We start from the raw sequence: 13,646 nt of genomic DNA, 5'->3' as shown, positions 1-13,646 counted from the left end.
GTGTGATAAACCACAGTTAAGTTATTTTTTAACAAGGGGGGCAATCACTTTTTCACACAGGGCCTTGTAGATTTGGACTTTTTTTTCTCACTAAATAATAAAAACCATCGTTTAAAACTGCATTTTGTGTTCAATTATGTTATCTTTGACTAATAGTTAACGGTTTTTGATGAGCAGAAACATTTAAGTGTGACAAACATGCAAAAGAATAAGAAATCAGGAAAGGGGGCAAATAGTTTTTCACACCACTGGTATATATATATATATATATATATATATATATATATATATATATATATATATATATATATATATATATATATATATATATATATACACACACACACACACACACTGGGAGCACAACCCATATTCAACACATTTCAAAACGATATTTATCGTTTTATGACTTAAATTTCAAAACGATATTTATAGTTTTATGGAAGTCATAAAAAGATAAATATCGTTTTTAGTGCGGCGCCATTTTTTAACTCATAAAACGATAAATATCGTTTTATAATGCAAATTAATGCGGCGCCATTTTTACACTGTAGGCTCTGGAGCCATTTTTTACTGATCCCGGATAGTGTACTGGTTAGGGCACCGCCTTTGACATGGGAGACCAGGGTTCGAATCCTGGCTAGGCTCAGTACCTATTCAGTAAGGAGTTAAAGGCAAGACTCCCTAACACTGCAGGGTGGCCTCTTGACCGCTTTGAGTCAGACAGGAGAAAAGCTATAGAAATCTTTGAATTATTATTAGATAGTGAGCTCCTCGACAGTCAGTGACATGACTATGTACTCTGTAATGTGCTGCAGAGGATGTCAGTGCTATATAAATACATAATAATAATATGGGAGGACATTAGACTATGACTATGGTAGGAATTAGCTTGTAAGCTCCTCTGAGGACAGTCAGTGACATGATTACTGTATGTACTCTGTAATGTGCTGCAAAATATGTCAGTGCTATATAAATACTTAATAATATGGTAGGACATTAGACTATGACTACGGTAGGTTTAGATTGTGAGCTCTGAGGACAGTCAGTGACATGACTATGTACTCTGTAAACTGCTGCAGAAGATGTCTGTGCTATATAAATACATAATAATAATATGGTAGGACATTAGACTATGACTATGGTAGGGTTAGATAGTGAGCTCCTCTGAGGACAGTCAGTGACATGACTATGTACTCTGTACAGTGCTGCAGGAGATGTCAGTGCTATATAAATACATAATAATAATATGGTAGGACATTAGACAATGACTATGGTAGGATTAGATTGTGAGCTCCTCTGAGGACAGTCAGTGGCATGACTATGTACTCTGCAATGTGCTGCAGAAGATGTCAGTGCTATATAAATGCATAATAATAATATGGTAGGACATTAGACAATGACTATGGTAGGATTAGATTGTGTGCTCCTCTGAGGACAGTCAGTGACATGACTATGTACTCTGTAATGTGCTGCAGAAGATGTCAGTGCTATATAAATACATAATAATAATATGGTAGGATAATAGACTATGACTATGGTAGGATTAGATTGTGAGCTCCTCTGAGGACAGTCAGTGACATGACTATGTACTCTGTAATGTGCTGCAGAAGATGTCAGTGCTATATAAATACATAATAATAATATGGTAGGACATTAGACTATGACTATGGTAGGCTTAGAGTGTGAGCTCCTCTGAGGACAGTCAGTGACATGACTCTGTACTCTGTAATGTGCTGCAGAAGATGTCACTGCTATATAAATACATAATAATAATATGGTAGGACATTAGACTATGACTATGGTAGGAGTACAGTGTGAGCTCCTCTGAGGACAGTTAGTGACATGACTATGTACTCTGTACAGTGCTGCAGAAGATGTCAGTGCTATATAAATACATAATAATAATATGGTAGGACATTAGACTATGACTATGGTAGGATTAGAGTGTGAGCCCCTCTGAGGACAGTCAGTGACATGACTATGTACTCTGTACAGTGCTGCAGAAGATGTCAGTGCTATATAAATACATAATAATAATATGATAGGACATTAGACTATGACTATGGTAGGATTAGAGTGTGAGCTCCTCTGAGGACAGTCAGTGACATGACTCTGTACTCTGTAATGTGCTGCAGAAGATGCCAGTGCTATATAAATACATAATAATAATATGGTAGGACATTACACTATGACTATGGTAGGATTAGACTGTGAGCTCCTCTGAGGGCAGTCAGTGACATGACTATGTACTCTGTAATGTGCTGCAGAAGATGTCAGTGCTATATAAATACATAATAATAATATGGTAGGACATTAGACTATGACTATGGTAGGATTAGAGTGTGAGCCCCTCTGAGGACAGTCAGTGACATGACTATGTACTCTGTACAGTGCTGCAGAAGATGTCAGTGCTATATAAATACATAATAATAATATGATAGGACATTACACTATGACTATGGTAGGATTAGAGTGTGAGCTCCTCTGAGGACAGTCAGTGACATGACTATGTACTCTGTAGAGAGCTGCAAAGCGCTTTCACCTTGGGTTCACTTTAATATATGTCTAGTGAATCCATCATGTATCTCCTTCTGACCTATCAGCTGATCCCGCAGGGTGTCCATGTGCTGCTCAGAACATTCAGAGGCCTCTTTGATGGCTTCTTCCTTCTGGGACTCCAGCTGGTGGATTTCTTGCATCAGCTGCTCTTTCAACTTCTCAATCTCCACTTCATAGGAAGAAATCTGAAGACAAAGACAAAGCATTAAACAGAGATGTGGCCATTAGAATTTCCTGCCATGGTATCTTTGCAGTTTGAACCAGGAATGTCAGAGTGGGCTTCTTACTACCGGCCAGACTTCTGCCTGCCTCTCACACCACAGAGCCCCACTGAGGTACGGTGTTGTGTCTGATTACGCTGCCTGTGGCTTTGCGCTGCCCCGCATGCGCAGTAGTAGGAGGCTGTGCGGCCACAGTTCCTATTTAATTATGCTGCTGGTAAAATACTAAATATCTCTGCTTCTTCACATCCTACACTCCCCAAATTTTCAGGGTAGGGAGGGGACCCCCCGAACTACCTCTATGCTAAATTGCAGCCCCCGAGCCCCGCTGGTTCAGGAGATAGATTAGCTCTAATCTATCTCCTGAACCAGCGGGGCTCGGGGGCTGCAATTTAGCACAGAGGTCGTTCGGGGGGTCCCCTCCCTACCCTGAAAATTTGGTGAGTGTATGATGTGTGGAAGCGGAGATATTTATTATTTTACCCCCAGCAGCATAATTAACTTCACACTGAGCATGCGTGCTACTCAGTGTGGAAGGCTGGCCTGGAACCAGCATGCGTGCTACTCAGTGTGGAAGGGAGCTTCCGGGCAGCACAATCAGACATTACACCGGCACAAATCGGTCAGATGATTCCTGCTCCATTCTGTTACCTACAAGGCTGCTGGATGGAGAGATCTCATCCCAAAACCCTTCACTGCTAACCTCACCCCTAGCTAAGTGGTCACACTCCAGAGAGTCACACGTGTAGCTCAATGAAAGAGAGCAGAGATTCTACCACATTAAAGTGACAAAGAGGACTACATTTACAAAAAAAAAATAAAAGAATAAATATAGTTTCTTTCATCATGCAGCCAATTTACTATTGTCCAAGATGGTGGCATGCTTGCTCTAAGCTTCCAAATTCTCTCTCTCTCTCTGGAGATGATCTTGTCCTGTTCTCATCCTTCATCACAACCTTTGTTACTACATCCATGTGGATTAATAATATCTGCCCTCGTACCTTGGCTTGGAGGCTGGAGGTGAGATCTTCAGATCTGTGGAGCTGCTCCTCCAGCCGGAAGCACTTCTCTCCATGACTGGACACTTGGTCCATCAGTGTCCGGTTCCTCTCCTCAGCTTGGGCTAAGCCATGCAGCAATGTCGGTGACTCCACCTCCACCGTCTGCGTCACATACTGCAGAGACAGAGAAAGGTTCTAAGTCTAAAACAAGCTATAACAGTAAACAATACAAGGCGTGCTCGGTCTCTTCAGCATGAATGACATGGGAATAAAATGGTGCAGAAGTTATTTGGTCCCTCCAGCTGCTGGTGTCAGCTGAAGAGAACAATCAAGAGCAGCCATGGTGATAAATGAGTTTTGGGCAAATTCCTGAATACTGTTGTGTATGCCAAGATGCCACTGAACTCATCTGACCACCAATTACTTCCCAATGACTGCCAGCTGCTTGAACTGTGCCCTCCAGTGCCACCAGCCATCTCTCCTCTGCTCACCAGTTACGTGTCTGGCCACGAGTCACCCATCTCTCACCACCCATCATTTGTCCTCTGACCATGTCACCTGTCTCTGCCTGTAATGAACTGTCAGCCCTCTGCCCACAGCTTGCCATTCACCCCGGTCTTTCATCATCTCTTCTGTGCTCCCCAATCTCCTCTCTGCCAATCTGATTTGTCCCCGCCCTGCCTATCATTTATCCTTTGCCTACAAGTCTTCTCTGACTGTTAGTTACCTGCCCTCTGTCTACTTTTTACCTTTCCACAGCCCAAAAGTAATCTGCCCTGTGTCTATAAGTCTGCAGAACACTAGCCACTTGACTTCTGTTCTGACTCTGGTCACCTGTCCACTGTCTTCCTATGACCATGAGCCACCAATCCTCTGACTTCTAGAGCCGATTGCTCCTCGCCAATTGCCTTTCCACTACATACCTCTCACTAGTCCTCTGACTCTGTGGACACCTGGTAGCTCCTGACCCATCACCTGTCTCCTACCAACCTCTCACCTATCCTCTGACTCTCTGGACACCCTGTTCCTCCTCACCAATCACCTGTCCACTACTTATCCTCTGAATCTCTGAACACCTGGTTGCTCCTCACAATCACCTGTCTCCTACCAACCTCTCACCTGTCCTCTGACTCTCTGGACACCTTGTTCTTCCTCACCAATCACCTTTACACTACTTGTCTTCTGAATCTCCGGACACCTGGTTGCTCCTGACCCATCACGTGTCTCCTACCGACCTCTGACCTATTCTCTGACTCTCTGGACACCTGGTAGCTCCTGACCCATCACCTGTCTCCTACCAACCTCTCACCTATCTTCTGGCTCTCTGGACACCCTGTTCCTCCTCACCAATCACCTGCCCACTACTTGTCCTCTGAATCTCTGGACATCTGGTTGTTCCTTACCTATCACCTGTCTCCTATGTCTCCTAGTCATCTCTCACCTGTCCTCTGACTCTCTGGACACCTGGTTTCTCCTGAACTGTCTCCTACCAACCTCTCACCTATCCTCTGACTCTCTAGACACCTGGTTGCTCCTCACCAATCACCTATCTCCTAGCGACCTCTCACCTGTCCTCTGAATCTCTGGACGCCTGGTTCCTCCTCACCAATCACCTACTGTATCGCCTAGCGACTTCTCACCTGTCCTCTGACAACACCTGTTGCTCCTCCCCCTCACCTGTCTCTTAGTGACCTCTCGCCTATCCTCGAGCTCTCTGGACACCTGGTTGCTCCTCACCAATAACCTGTCTCCTAGCGAACTCTCATCTGGCTCTCTGGACACCTGGTTGCTCCTGACCAATCACCGGTCTCCCAGCGACCTCTCAACTGTCCTCTGGCTTTCTGTATACCAGGTTGCTCCTCACCAATCACCTGTCTCCTAGCGACCTCTCATCTGACCTCTGGCTCTCTGGACACCTGGTTGCTCCTGACCAATCACCGGTCTCCCAGCGACCTCTCAACTGTCCTCTGGCTTTCTGTATACCAGGTTGCTCCTCACCCATTACCTGTCTCCCAGCGATCTCTCATCTGCCCTCTGGCTCTCTGAACAGCAGGTTACTCCCCACAAGTCACTTGTCCTCTGGCCTCCAGCTGTCTGTCCTCAGACCAGAGGACGCAGTGTCCATAACCTCAGAAATAACTGTGTCACCTTCACATCTGGGGGTTTCGTCTTCTCATTTTCCAGTGAAAGCTGCAGCCCATGAATCTTCTCCTCCAGCAGCCGTGTTTCCTCCTCTCTGCGCCACTGCAGCGTGTCCATGTGACCCTTCGTGTAGACCAGCTGCTCCACCTTCTCCTGCAGTGATGTCTCCAGATGATGCACCTTGCTGCGCAGGTCCTCATTCTCCTGATATTCAGCAAGACATAAGAGAAGTCAACGATGGCTAAAGCTGCTGTGTTCAATCTTCAGGGTAACGCCAAACTAAAACGAGTGTCTCAGAGTAAGAATACTTTATGCTTCCAATCCCAAACCTATAGGATAGTTTTAGATAGAATGCCCCTCCCCTTTTCCATCTGTCTTCCCAATGGAGATGTTCCGGCATTTCCTGTCCCAGAGACCTCCAGATGCCCTCAAGACATGAGTTCTGGGGGTCACAGGGGTGGCAATATATAACTTGTGGGGACTTTCATCTGCTGTATAACATTTATTGGTAGATATGTCTGTTCCTGTAAAGGTGGCCACTAATGATACAATGTTGATTGTACAATCCTATCACTTCTACAATGTGCTTGAAAACAGTTTTTGAAATACGTTGGATGGGAGTACATATGACCGATACTTGTACATCCAGCAGTGGTGCCAACTCAGGCCGCTACCAATCTGAAATGTGAAAACACCCCAGCATGGCTTCCCTGCAGTCCCTGTCCCTGCATGCTGTCTGTATGGTGGTTTAGGGTTAGGGTCACCCACGTTCTGAATGAAGACAGACTAATCTCTCCACAGGTGCGTTGCTGTGGTTGACGCTGTTGCAGCCTGGGTTTGGGAATACTATATACTACACTATACCCACTTTTGATGACATACTACACTATAAAGAGCTTCTGGGGTCTCTCTTCCCAAATCTGGAAGGTCCACCTCAACCTCTGGAGCTCCCATAGTCACGATCATGTCTCCTTCCTGTTTCCGCAGATGGTGATGATGGTGACCAGCCAGAGACTTACAAAACGTACAAATCAGTCACCTAAATAAAATGGTCATGTGCTTCCCCAAAAATTCTCCTAGAGAAGACATTATTATTTCATACAGTGGTTTGCAAAAGTATTCGGCCCCTTTGAAGTTTTCCACATTTTGTCATATTACTGCCACAAACATGAATACATTTTATTGGAATTCCACGTGAAAGGCCAATACAAAGTGGTGTACACGTGAGAAGTGGAACGAAAATCGTACATGATTCCAAACATTTTTTACAAATCAATAACTGCGAAGTGGGGTGTGCGTAATTATTCAGCCCCCTTTGGTCTAAGTGCAGTCAGTTGCCCATAGACATTGCCTGATGAGTGCTAATGACTAAATAGAGTGCACCTGTGTGTAATCTAATGTCAGTACAAATACAGCTGCTCTCAGAGGTTGTCTGAGAGAATATTGGGAGCAACAACACCATGAAGTCCAAAGAACACACCAGACAGGTCAGGGATAAAGTTATTGAGAAATTTAAAGCAGGCTTAGGCTACAAAAAGATTTCCAAAGCCTTGAACATCCCACTTAGCATTGTTCAAGCGATCATTCAAAAATGGAAGGAGTATGGCACACCTGTAAACCTACCAAGACAAGGCCGTCCACCTAAACTCACAGGCCGAACAAGGAGAGCGCTGATCAGAAATGCAGTCAAGAGGCCCATGGTGACTATGGACGAGCTGCAGAGATCTACAGCTCAGGTGGAGGAATTTGTCCATAGGACAACTATTAGTCGTGCACTGCACAAAGTTGGCCTTTATGGAAGAGTGAGAGAAGAGAGAGAGAAAAGCATAAGAAGTCCCGTTTGCAGTTTGCCACAAGCAATGTAGGGGACACAGCAACCATGTGGAAGAAGGTGCTCCGGTCAGAGGAGACCAAAAATGCAAAATGCTATGTGTGGTGGAAAACTAACACTGCACATCACTCTGAACACACCATCCCCACTGTCAAATATGGTGGTGGCAGTATCATGCTCTGGGGGTGCTTCTCTTCAGCAGGGACAGGGAAGCTGGTCAGAGCTGATGGGAAGATGGATAGAGCCAAATACAGGACAAACTTGAAAGAAAACCTCTTGGAGACTGCAATAGACTTGAGACTGGGGCGGAGGTTCACCTTCCAGCAGGACAATGACCCTAAACATAAAGCCAGGGCAACAATGGAATGGATTAAAACAAAACATATCCATGTGTTAGAATGGCCCAGCCAAAATCCAGATCTAAATCCAATCGAGAATCTGTGGCAAGATCTGAAAACTGCTGTTCACAAATGCTGTCCATCTAATCTGACTGAGCTGGAGCTGTTTTGCATAGAAGAATGGGCAAGGATTTCAGTCTCTAGATGTGCAAAGCTGGTAGAGACATACCCTAAAAGACTGGCAGCTGTAATTGCAGCAAAAGGTGGTTCTACAAAGTATTGACTCAGGGGGCTGAATAATTACGCACACCCCACTTTGCAGTTATTGATTTGTAAAACATTTTTGGAATGATGTATGATTTTCGTTCCACTTCTCACATGTACTCCACTTTGTATTGGTCTTTCATGTGGAATTCCAATAAAATTGATTCATGTTTGTGGCAGTAATGTGACAAAATGTGGAAAACTTCAATACTTTTGCAAACCACTGTATTATTCCCATCTATAGGACTTACCTTCATGAGGTGGGTGGAGGGTTGGGCAGTCTCTCTAGAGCTCCACCCATTTCCCATCTATAGGACTTACCTTCATGAGGTGGGCGGAGGGTTGGGCGGTCTCTATAGAGCTCCACCCATTTCCCATCTATAGGACTTACCTTCATGAGGTTGGCGGAGGGCTTGGTGGTCTCTATAGAGCTCCACGCATTTCCCATCTATAGGACTTACCTTCATGAGGTGGGCAGAGGGCTGGGTGGTCTCTCTAGAGCTTCACCCATTTCTCAACTATAGGACTTACCTTCATGAGGTGGGTGGAGGGCTGGGTGGTCACTGCAGCCAGTTTCTCCAGTAAGCCCTGAGTGACGCTCAGACTCTGCTTCAGCCCCTCATTCTCCACACTGAGGTTCTGGATGTGCTTCTCTGAGTCTGTCATACCCTGCAGGGGGCGACAGAGAGCTCACGCTGGCCTTATTCTATACACCTTATACACTGTATACACAAGACATACCCTGCAGGGGGCGACAGAGAGCTCACGCTGGCCTTATGCTATACACCTTTTATACTGTATACACAAGATATCCCAAATACACACTCTGCATAACCAAAGCAAATAAGGGAAAGTTGTTACAGTTGCACAACATTTTCTTTTCTAGACATTTCGCTACTCCCACAGAGTAGCTTTCTCAGTCTAATGTGTGATGGAGATTCAGCTAATCTGCTTCAGCCAACTGTCCAACTAACTGACATTCTGATGCCCAAAGTTAATCCTTTGAGTTCCAGATGGAAGGTGTACTGGTGGTTCGCGAACTTTCCCGGAAGTTCAATTCGCCCCATAATGCTCTATTGAGCAAAACTTTGACCCTCTACATCACAGTCAGCAGGCACATTGTTGCCAATCAGACTACGCTCAGTCCTAGATCCCCACCCCCCCTTATACAAGGCAAGGTCCTTGTGCCATTTTACTCACTAGTCTGCCTACACTAATTAGTTAAGGGACAGCTGCTGACAGACTCTGCTAGGGAGAGTTTAGTTAGGCTCTTATAGGCTTATTCCTAGCTAATTGTTGTTCCTTATCCTCCCTCACTCCCGGAGGGAGGAGGGTCTCATCTTCCAGGGAATTGTAGAATTTCAAAAGCCAGCTTATATACTTGGCCAGGAATTGAACCCAGGTCTTGGCCAGGAATTGAACCCAGGTCTGAGTGCTTGGTAGATAACTCTCTTAACCTCTATACCACCACCAACACTACTTGCTAAAGGCAGCCTAGCATGTACCATTAGGATATATCCTAGAGAAAAATGAGCTTGCTTAAAGATTTGTAGGCTTTCAAAAGCCAGCTTACATACCTTGGCCGGGAATTGAACCCAGGTCTCAGTGTGTGATAGGTATCTGACTTAACCCCTATACCACCAACCACACTACATGCTGAAGCCAGGCTAGCATGTACCATTATGATCAATCCAAGAGAAAAATTAGCCCTCTCTCTCTCTCTCTCTCTAGGACTTGATGCCATTGAACTGAATTTTCAGCTTAAAACCATCAAAGGATACCGGCAGATTTTCACAGGCATTTTCGGAATTCCGCCAGATTGAAAAAGCAATTCCGTTCCGACCAAACGGAACGGAATGACCAATTTCCGCCTAAAAATTCCAGAAAATACAATTCCGCGGAAAGCGGTGAACATCCGGGGCGTAGCAATAGGGGGTGCAGAGGTAGCGACCGCATCGGGGCCCTTGAGCCAGAGGGGCCCCGAAGGGCTCTCCCTCAACTACAGTATTAGCTCTCTATTGGTCCTGTGCTCATAATAATCACTTCTATAGATGCTGTGAATAGTAGTAATGACTAACACACTGTTCCCCATCCCCTTCTTGCTCCTCTGACACTGTAGTTGCCATTGGCAGGTTTTGGTGCGCCGCATCAATTGTTATGTATAGAGTGCTTGGGGGGGCCCCAATGTAAAACTTGCATCGGGGCCCACAGCTCCTTAGCTACGCCACTGGTGAACATCCCTACTAGAGAGAAAGAGAGAGAGAGATTAATCTACCTGGCTATCTGGGGTTTTCTTTGGACAACTGTTGAACACAAAAGGCAAGGCCATGCCTGGCTACAAATCCTTAGAGAGAGCTCATTTTTCTCTTGGATTGATCATAATGGTACATGCTAGGCTGGCTTCAGCATGTAGTGTGGTTGGTGGTATAGGGGTTAAGTCAGATACCTACCACACACTGAGACCTGGGTTCAATGCCCAGCCTGGGTTCAATTCCCAGCCACAGTATTTAAGCTGGCTTTTGAAATACTACAAATCCTTAAGCACGCTACTTTTTCTCTTGGATTGATCATAATGGTACATGCTAGGCTGGCTTTAGCATGTAGTGTGGTTGGTGGTATAGGGGTTAAGTCAGATACCTACCACACACTGAGACCTGGGTTCAATGCCCAGCCTGGGTTCAATTCCCAGCCACTGTATGTAAGCTGGCTTTTGAAATACTACAATTCCCTGGAAGATGAGACCCTCTTCCCTCCGGGAGGAAGGAGGAGACGAGGAAGGAGGAGGGGAGGAGGGAAAATAGATAGGTGAGAAAATAAATGTAAATTCCGCGTAATTAAAAAAATTTCCGCGGAATTCCGTTTTAGAGGTATAGCAATTCCATTCCGCCTGGCGGAATCGGAATTGACCCAATTCCGGCTGGAATCACGGAATTGAGAATTCCGCGGAATCCAGCGAGCATCCCTACTTCTCTCTCTCTCTCTAGTAGGGATGGTCACCGCTTTCCGTGGAATTGTATTTTCCGCAATTTTGGGCGGAAATTGGTCATTCCATTCCGTTTGGTCGGAACGGAATTGCTTTTTCAATCCGGCAGAATTCCGAAATTGCCTGTGAAATTCTGCTGGTATCCGTTGATGCCATTGAAGTGAATTTTCAGCTTAAAACCATCAAGTCCTAGAGAAAGAGAGAGAGCAAGCTCATTTTTCTCTTGGGTATATCACAATGGTACATGCTAGGCTGGCTTCAGCATGTAGTGTTGGTGGTGGTATAGCGGTTAAGAGAGCTATCTACCATGCACTCAGACCTGGGTTCAATTCCCAGCCAAGGAATGTGTAAGCTGGCTTTTGAAAGCCTACAAATCTTTAAGCAAGCAAATTTTTCTCTAGGATGTATCATAATGGTACATGCTAGGCTGGCTTCAGCATGTAGTGTGGTTGGTGGTATAGGGGTTAAGTCAGATACCTACCACACACTGAGACCTGGGTTCAATTCCCAGCCCAGCCTGGGTTCAATTCCCAGCCACGGTATGTAAGCTGGCTTTTGAAATTCTACAAATCCTTTAAGCAAGCTAATTTTTCTCTAGGATATATCATAATGGTACATGCTAGGCTGGTTTCAGAATGTAGTGTTGGTGGTGGTATAGCGGTTAAGAGAGCTATCTACCACGCACTCAGACCTGGGTTCAATTCCCAGCCAAGGTATGTAAGCTGGCTTTTGAAAGCCTACAAATCTTTAAGCAAGCTCATTTTTCTCTAGGATATATCATAATGGTACATGCTAGGCTGGTTTCAGAATGTAGTGTTGGTGGTGGTATAGCGGTTAAGAGAGCTATCTACCATGCACTCAGACGTGGGTTAAGTTCCCGGCCAAGGTATGTAAGCTGGCTTTTGAAAGCCTACAAATCTTTAAGCAAGCTCATTTTTCTCTTGGATATATCAGAATGGTACATGCTAGGCTGCCTTCAGCATGTAGTGTTGGTGGTGGTATAGCGGTGAAGAGAGCTATCTACCAAGCACCAATTCTACAATTCCCTGGAAGATGAGATCCTCCTCCCTCCGGGAGGAGGAAGGAGGTGAGGGATACACTGTCTGATGTTGTAAAGTAGTGTAGGCCTGTAATTGAACATTGAATGAGATTTGTGACCTTAAAATAGGGGTTTATGTGAAATCTAGATTTTTGCCTGGGACTTTTGATTTGTATTTCACTCAATCATGTCTTCCTCCAGGTATTAGAACCCTTGAAACATGTTTTCTATCATTTTTCCATCCGGTAGAAATTTTTCTAAAATCTAAAGTTCGCCTCCCCATTGAAGTCTATTGCGGATTGCGAAAGTTCGCGCGAACCGAACCTTCTGTGAAAGTTCGCGAAAGGGGTTCGCGAACTGAAAATCGGAGGTTCGTGACATCACTACATTACACATTAAGATGCCCATAAACGTATCACAGATTCGACCACTGTGGTTGTATTTTCACTTTCTGGCCAAAATCGATCAAAACTATTGATTGCTCGATCGGGGGCAGGTGGGGTGTGTGGCGGGTGCGGCAGTAGATTAGCGGCCAATTGTTGAACCTCTCCAACTAAAATACTGCTCCCCCGCCGTGCAGAGTGTTGGCAGCAGAATGCACTCCGCTGCCCGCTGGCTTGCTCCACCCATGTCCTGTCTCCATTCTGAGCAGAGCTCCTGTTACTCGTCAATGCAGCAGCTTGTACATTAAGTGACACCCCACATGCCACCAGGTGAGGGTAACGGGCGCACCAGCAGAGAGGGAGACAGGACATGGGAGGAGCATGCCGTCAGGCAGGTGAGCTCACTCCGCTGCCAATACTCTGCAGGGGCAGCACTATATGGGGGAGATCTGGGGGGGGGGGGGGGGACCACCAGTCCACCCTGCACAGCAGCCACTGGAAAAGTTCTATGGATTGTCAAGGTGAAAACTTAAAAAAAATCTTTTTGCAGTGTGGCAATTATAAATCTGGTGGCCATCTGCCTGCGTAAGGACACCATTAATGACAAAAACTACAAAATATGGAAGTACAGTATCTAAAGCAACCAATGTCACCCCAGCAATGCCTAGCCCCTTGCTCCCTCACCTAGCCCACCCACAACACATTATTTTTGAATAGACAGATACAATATCATCAGACAGTTAAATCTTCCACTTCTCACCATTTCTGCTCGGAGCTGACACAGTTCCTCCTCTCGCTGCTTTATCTTCTCCTTCAGCTCTTCAATCTAATTGTCAAGAGAGAGAGACTCCTTGTGAGTTCATATAATATTCATCGCCTACA

The 13,646-nt window shown here is 45.3% G+C and overlaps 1 protein-coding gene across 3 annotated transcripts in view; it reads right to left on the bottom strand.

The window, feature by feature from the left end:
- KIFC2 (kinesin family member C2) overlaps positions 1-13,646 on the bottom strand; it is a 91,600-nt gene that overhangs the window by 29,322 nt on the left and 48,632 nt on the right. For all 3 annotated transcript variants that reach the window (XR_011020993.1, XM_068238181.1, XM_068238182.1), the window contains exons 7-11: positions 13,525-13,590; positions 8,891-9,028; positions 5,933-6,130; positions 3,785-3,958; positions 2,600-2,747 (exon numbers count right to left, since the gene is read on the bottom strand). Coding sequence is in view for 2 of the 3 variants with exons in the window: in XM_068238181.1 (XP_068094282.1) it covers positions 2,600-2,747; positions 3,785-3,958; positions 5,933-6,130; positions 8,891-9,028; positions 13,525-13,590 (724 nt within the window). In the remaining variant the exon portion in view is untranslated. The remainder of the gene's footprint in view (positions 1-2,599; positions 2,748-3,784; positions 3,959-5,932; positions 6,131-8,890; positions 9,029-13,524; positions 13,591-13,646) is intronic.

This window comes from Hyperolius riggenbachi, chromosome 5, assembly GCF_040937935.1.
Source record: "Hyperolius riggenbachi isolate aHypRig1 chromosome 5, aHypRig1.pri, whole genome shotgun sequence".
Taxonomy (NCBI): domain Eukaryota; kingdom Metazoa; phylum Chordata; class Amphibia; order Anura; family Hyperoliidae; genus Hyperolius; species Hyperolius riggenbachi.
This window is presented reverse-complemented; position numbering and strand designations above follow the sequence as displayed.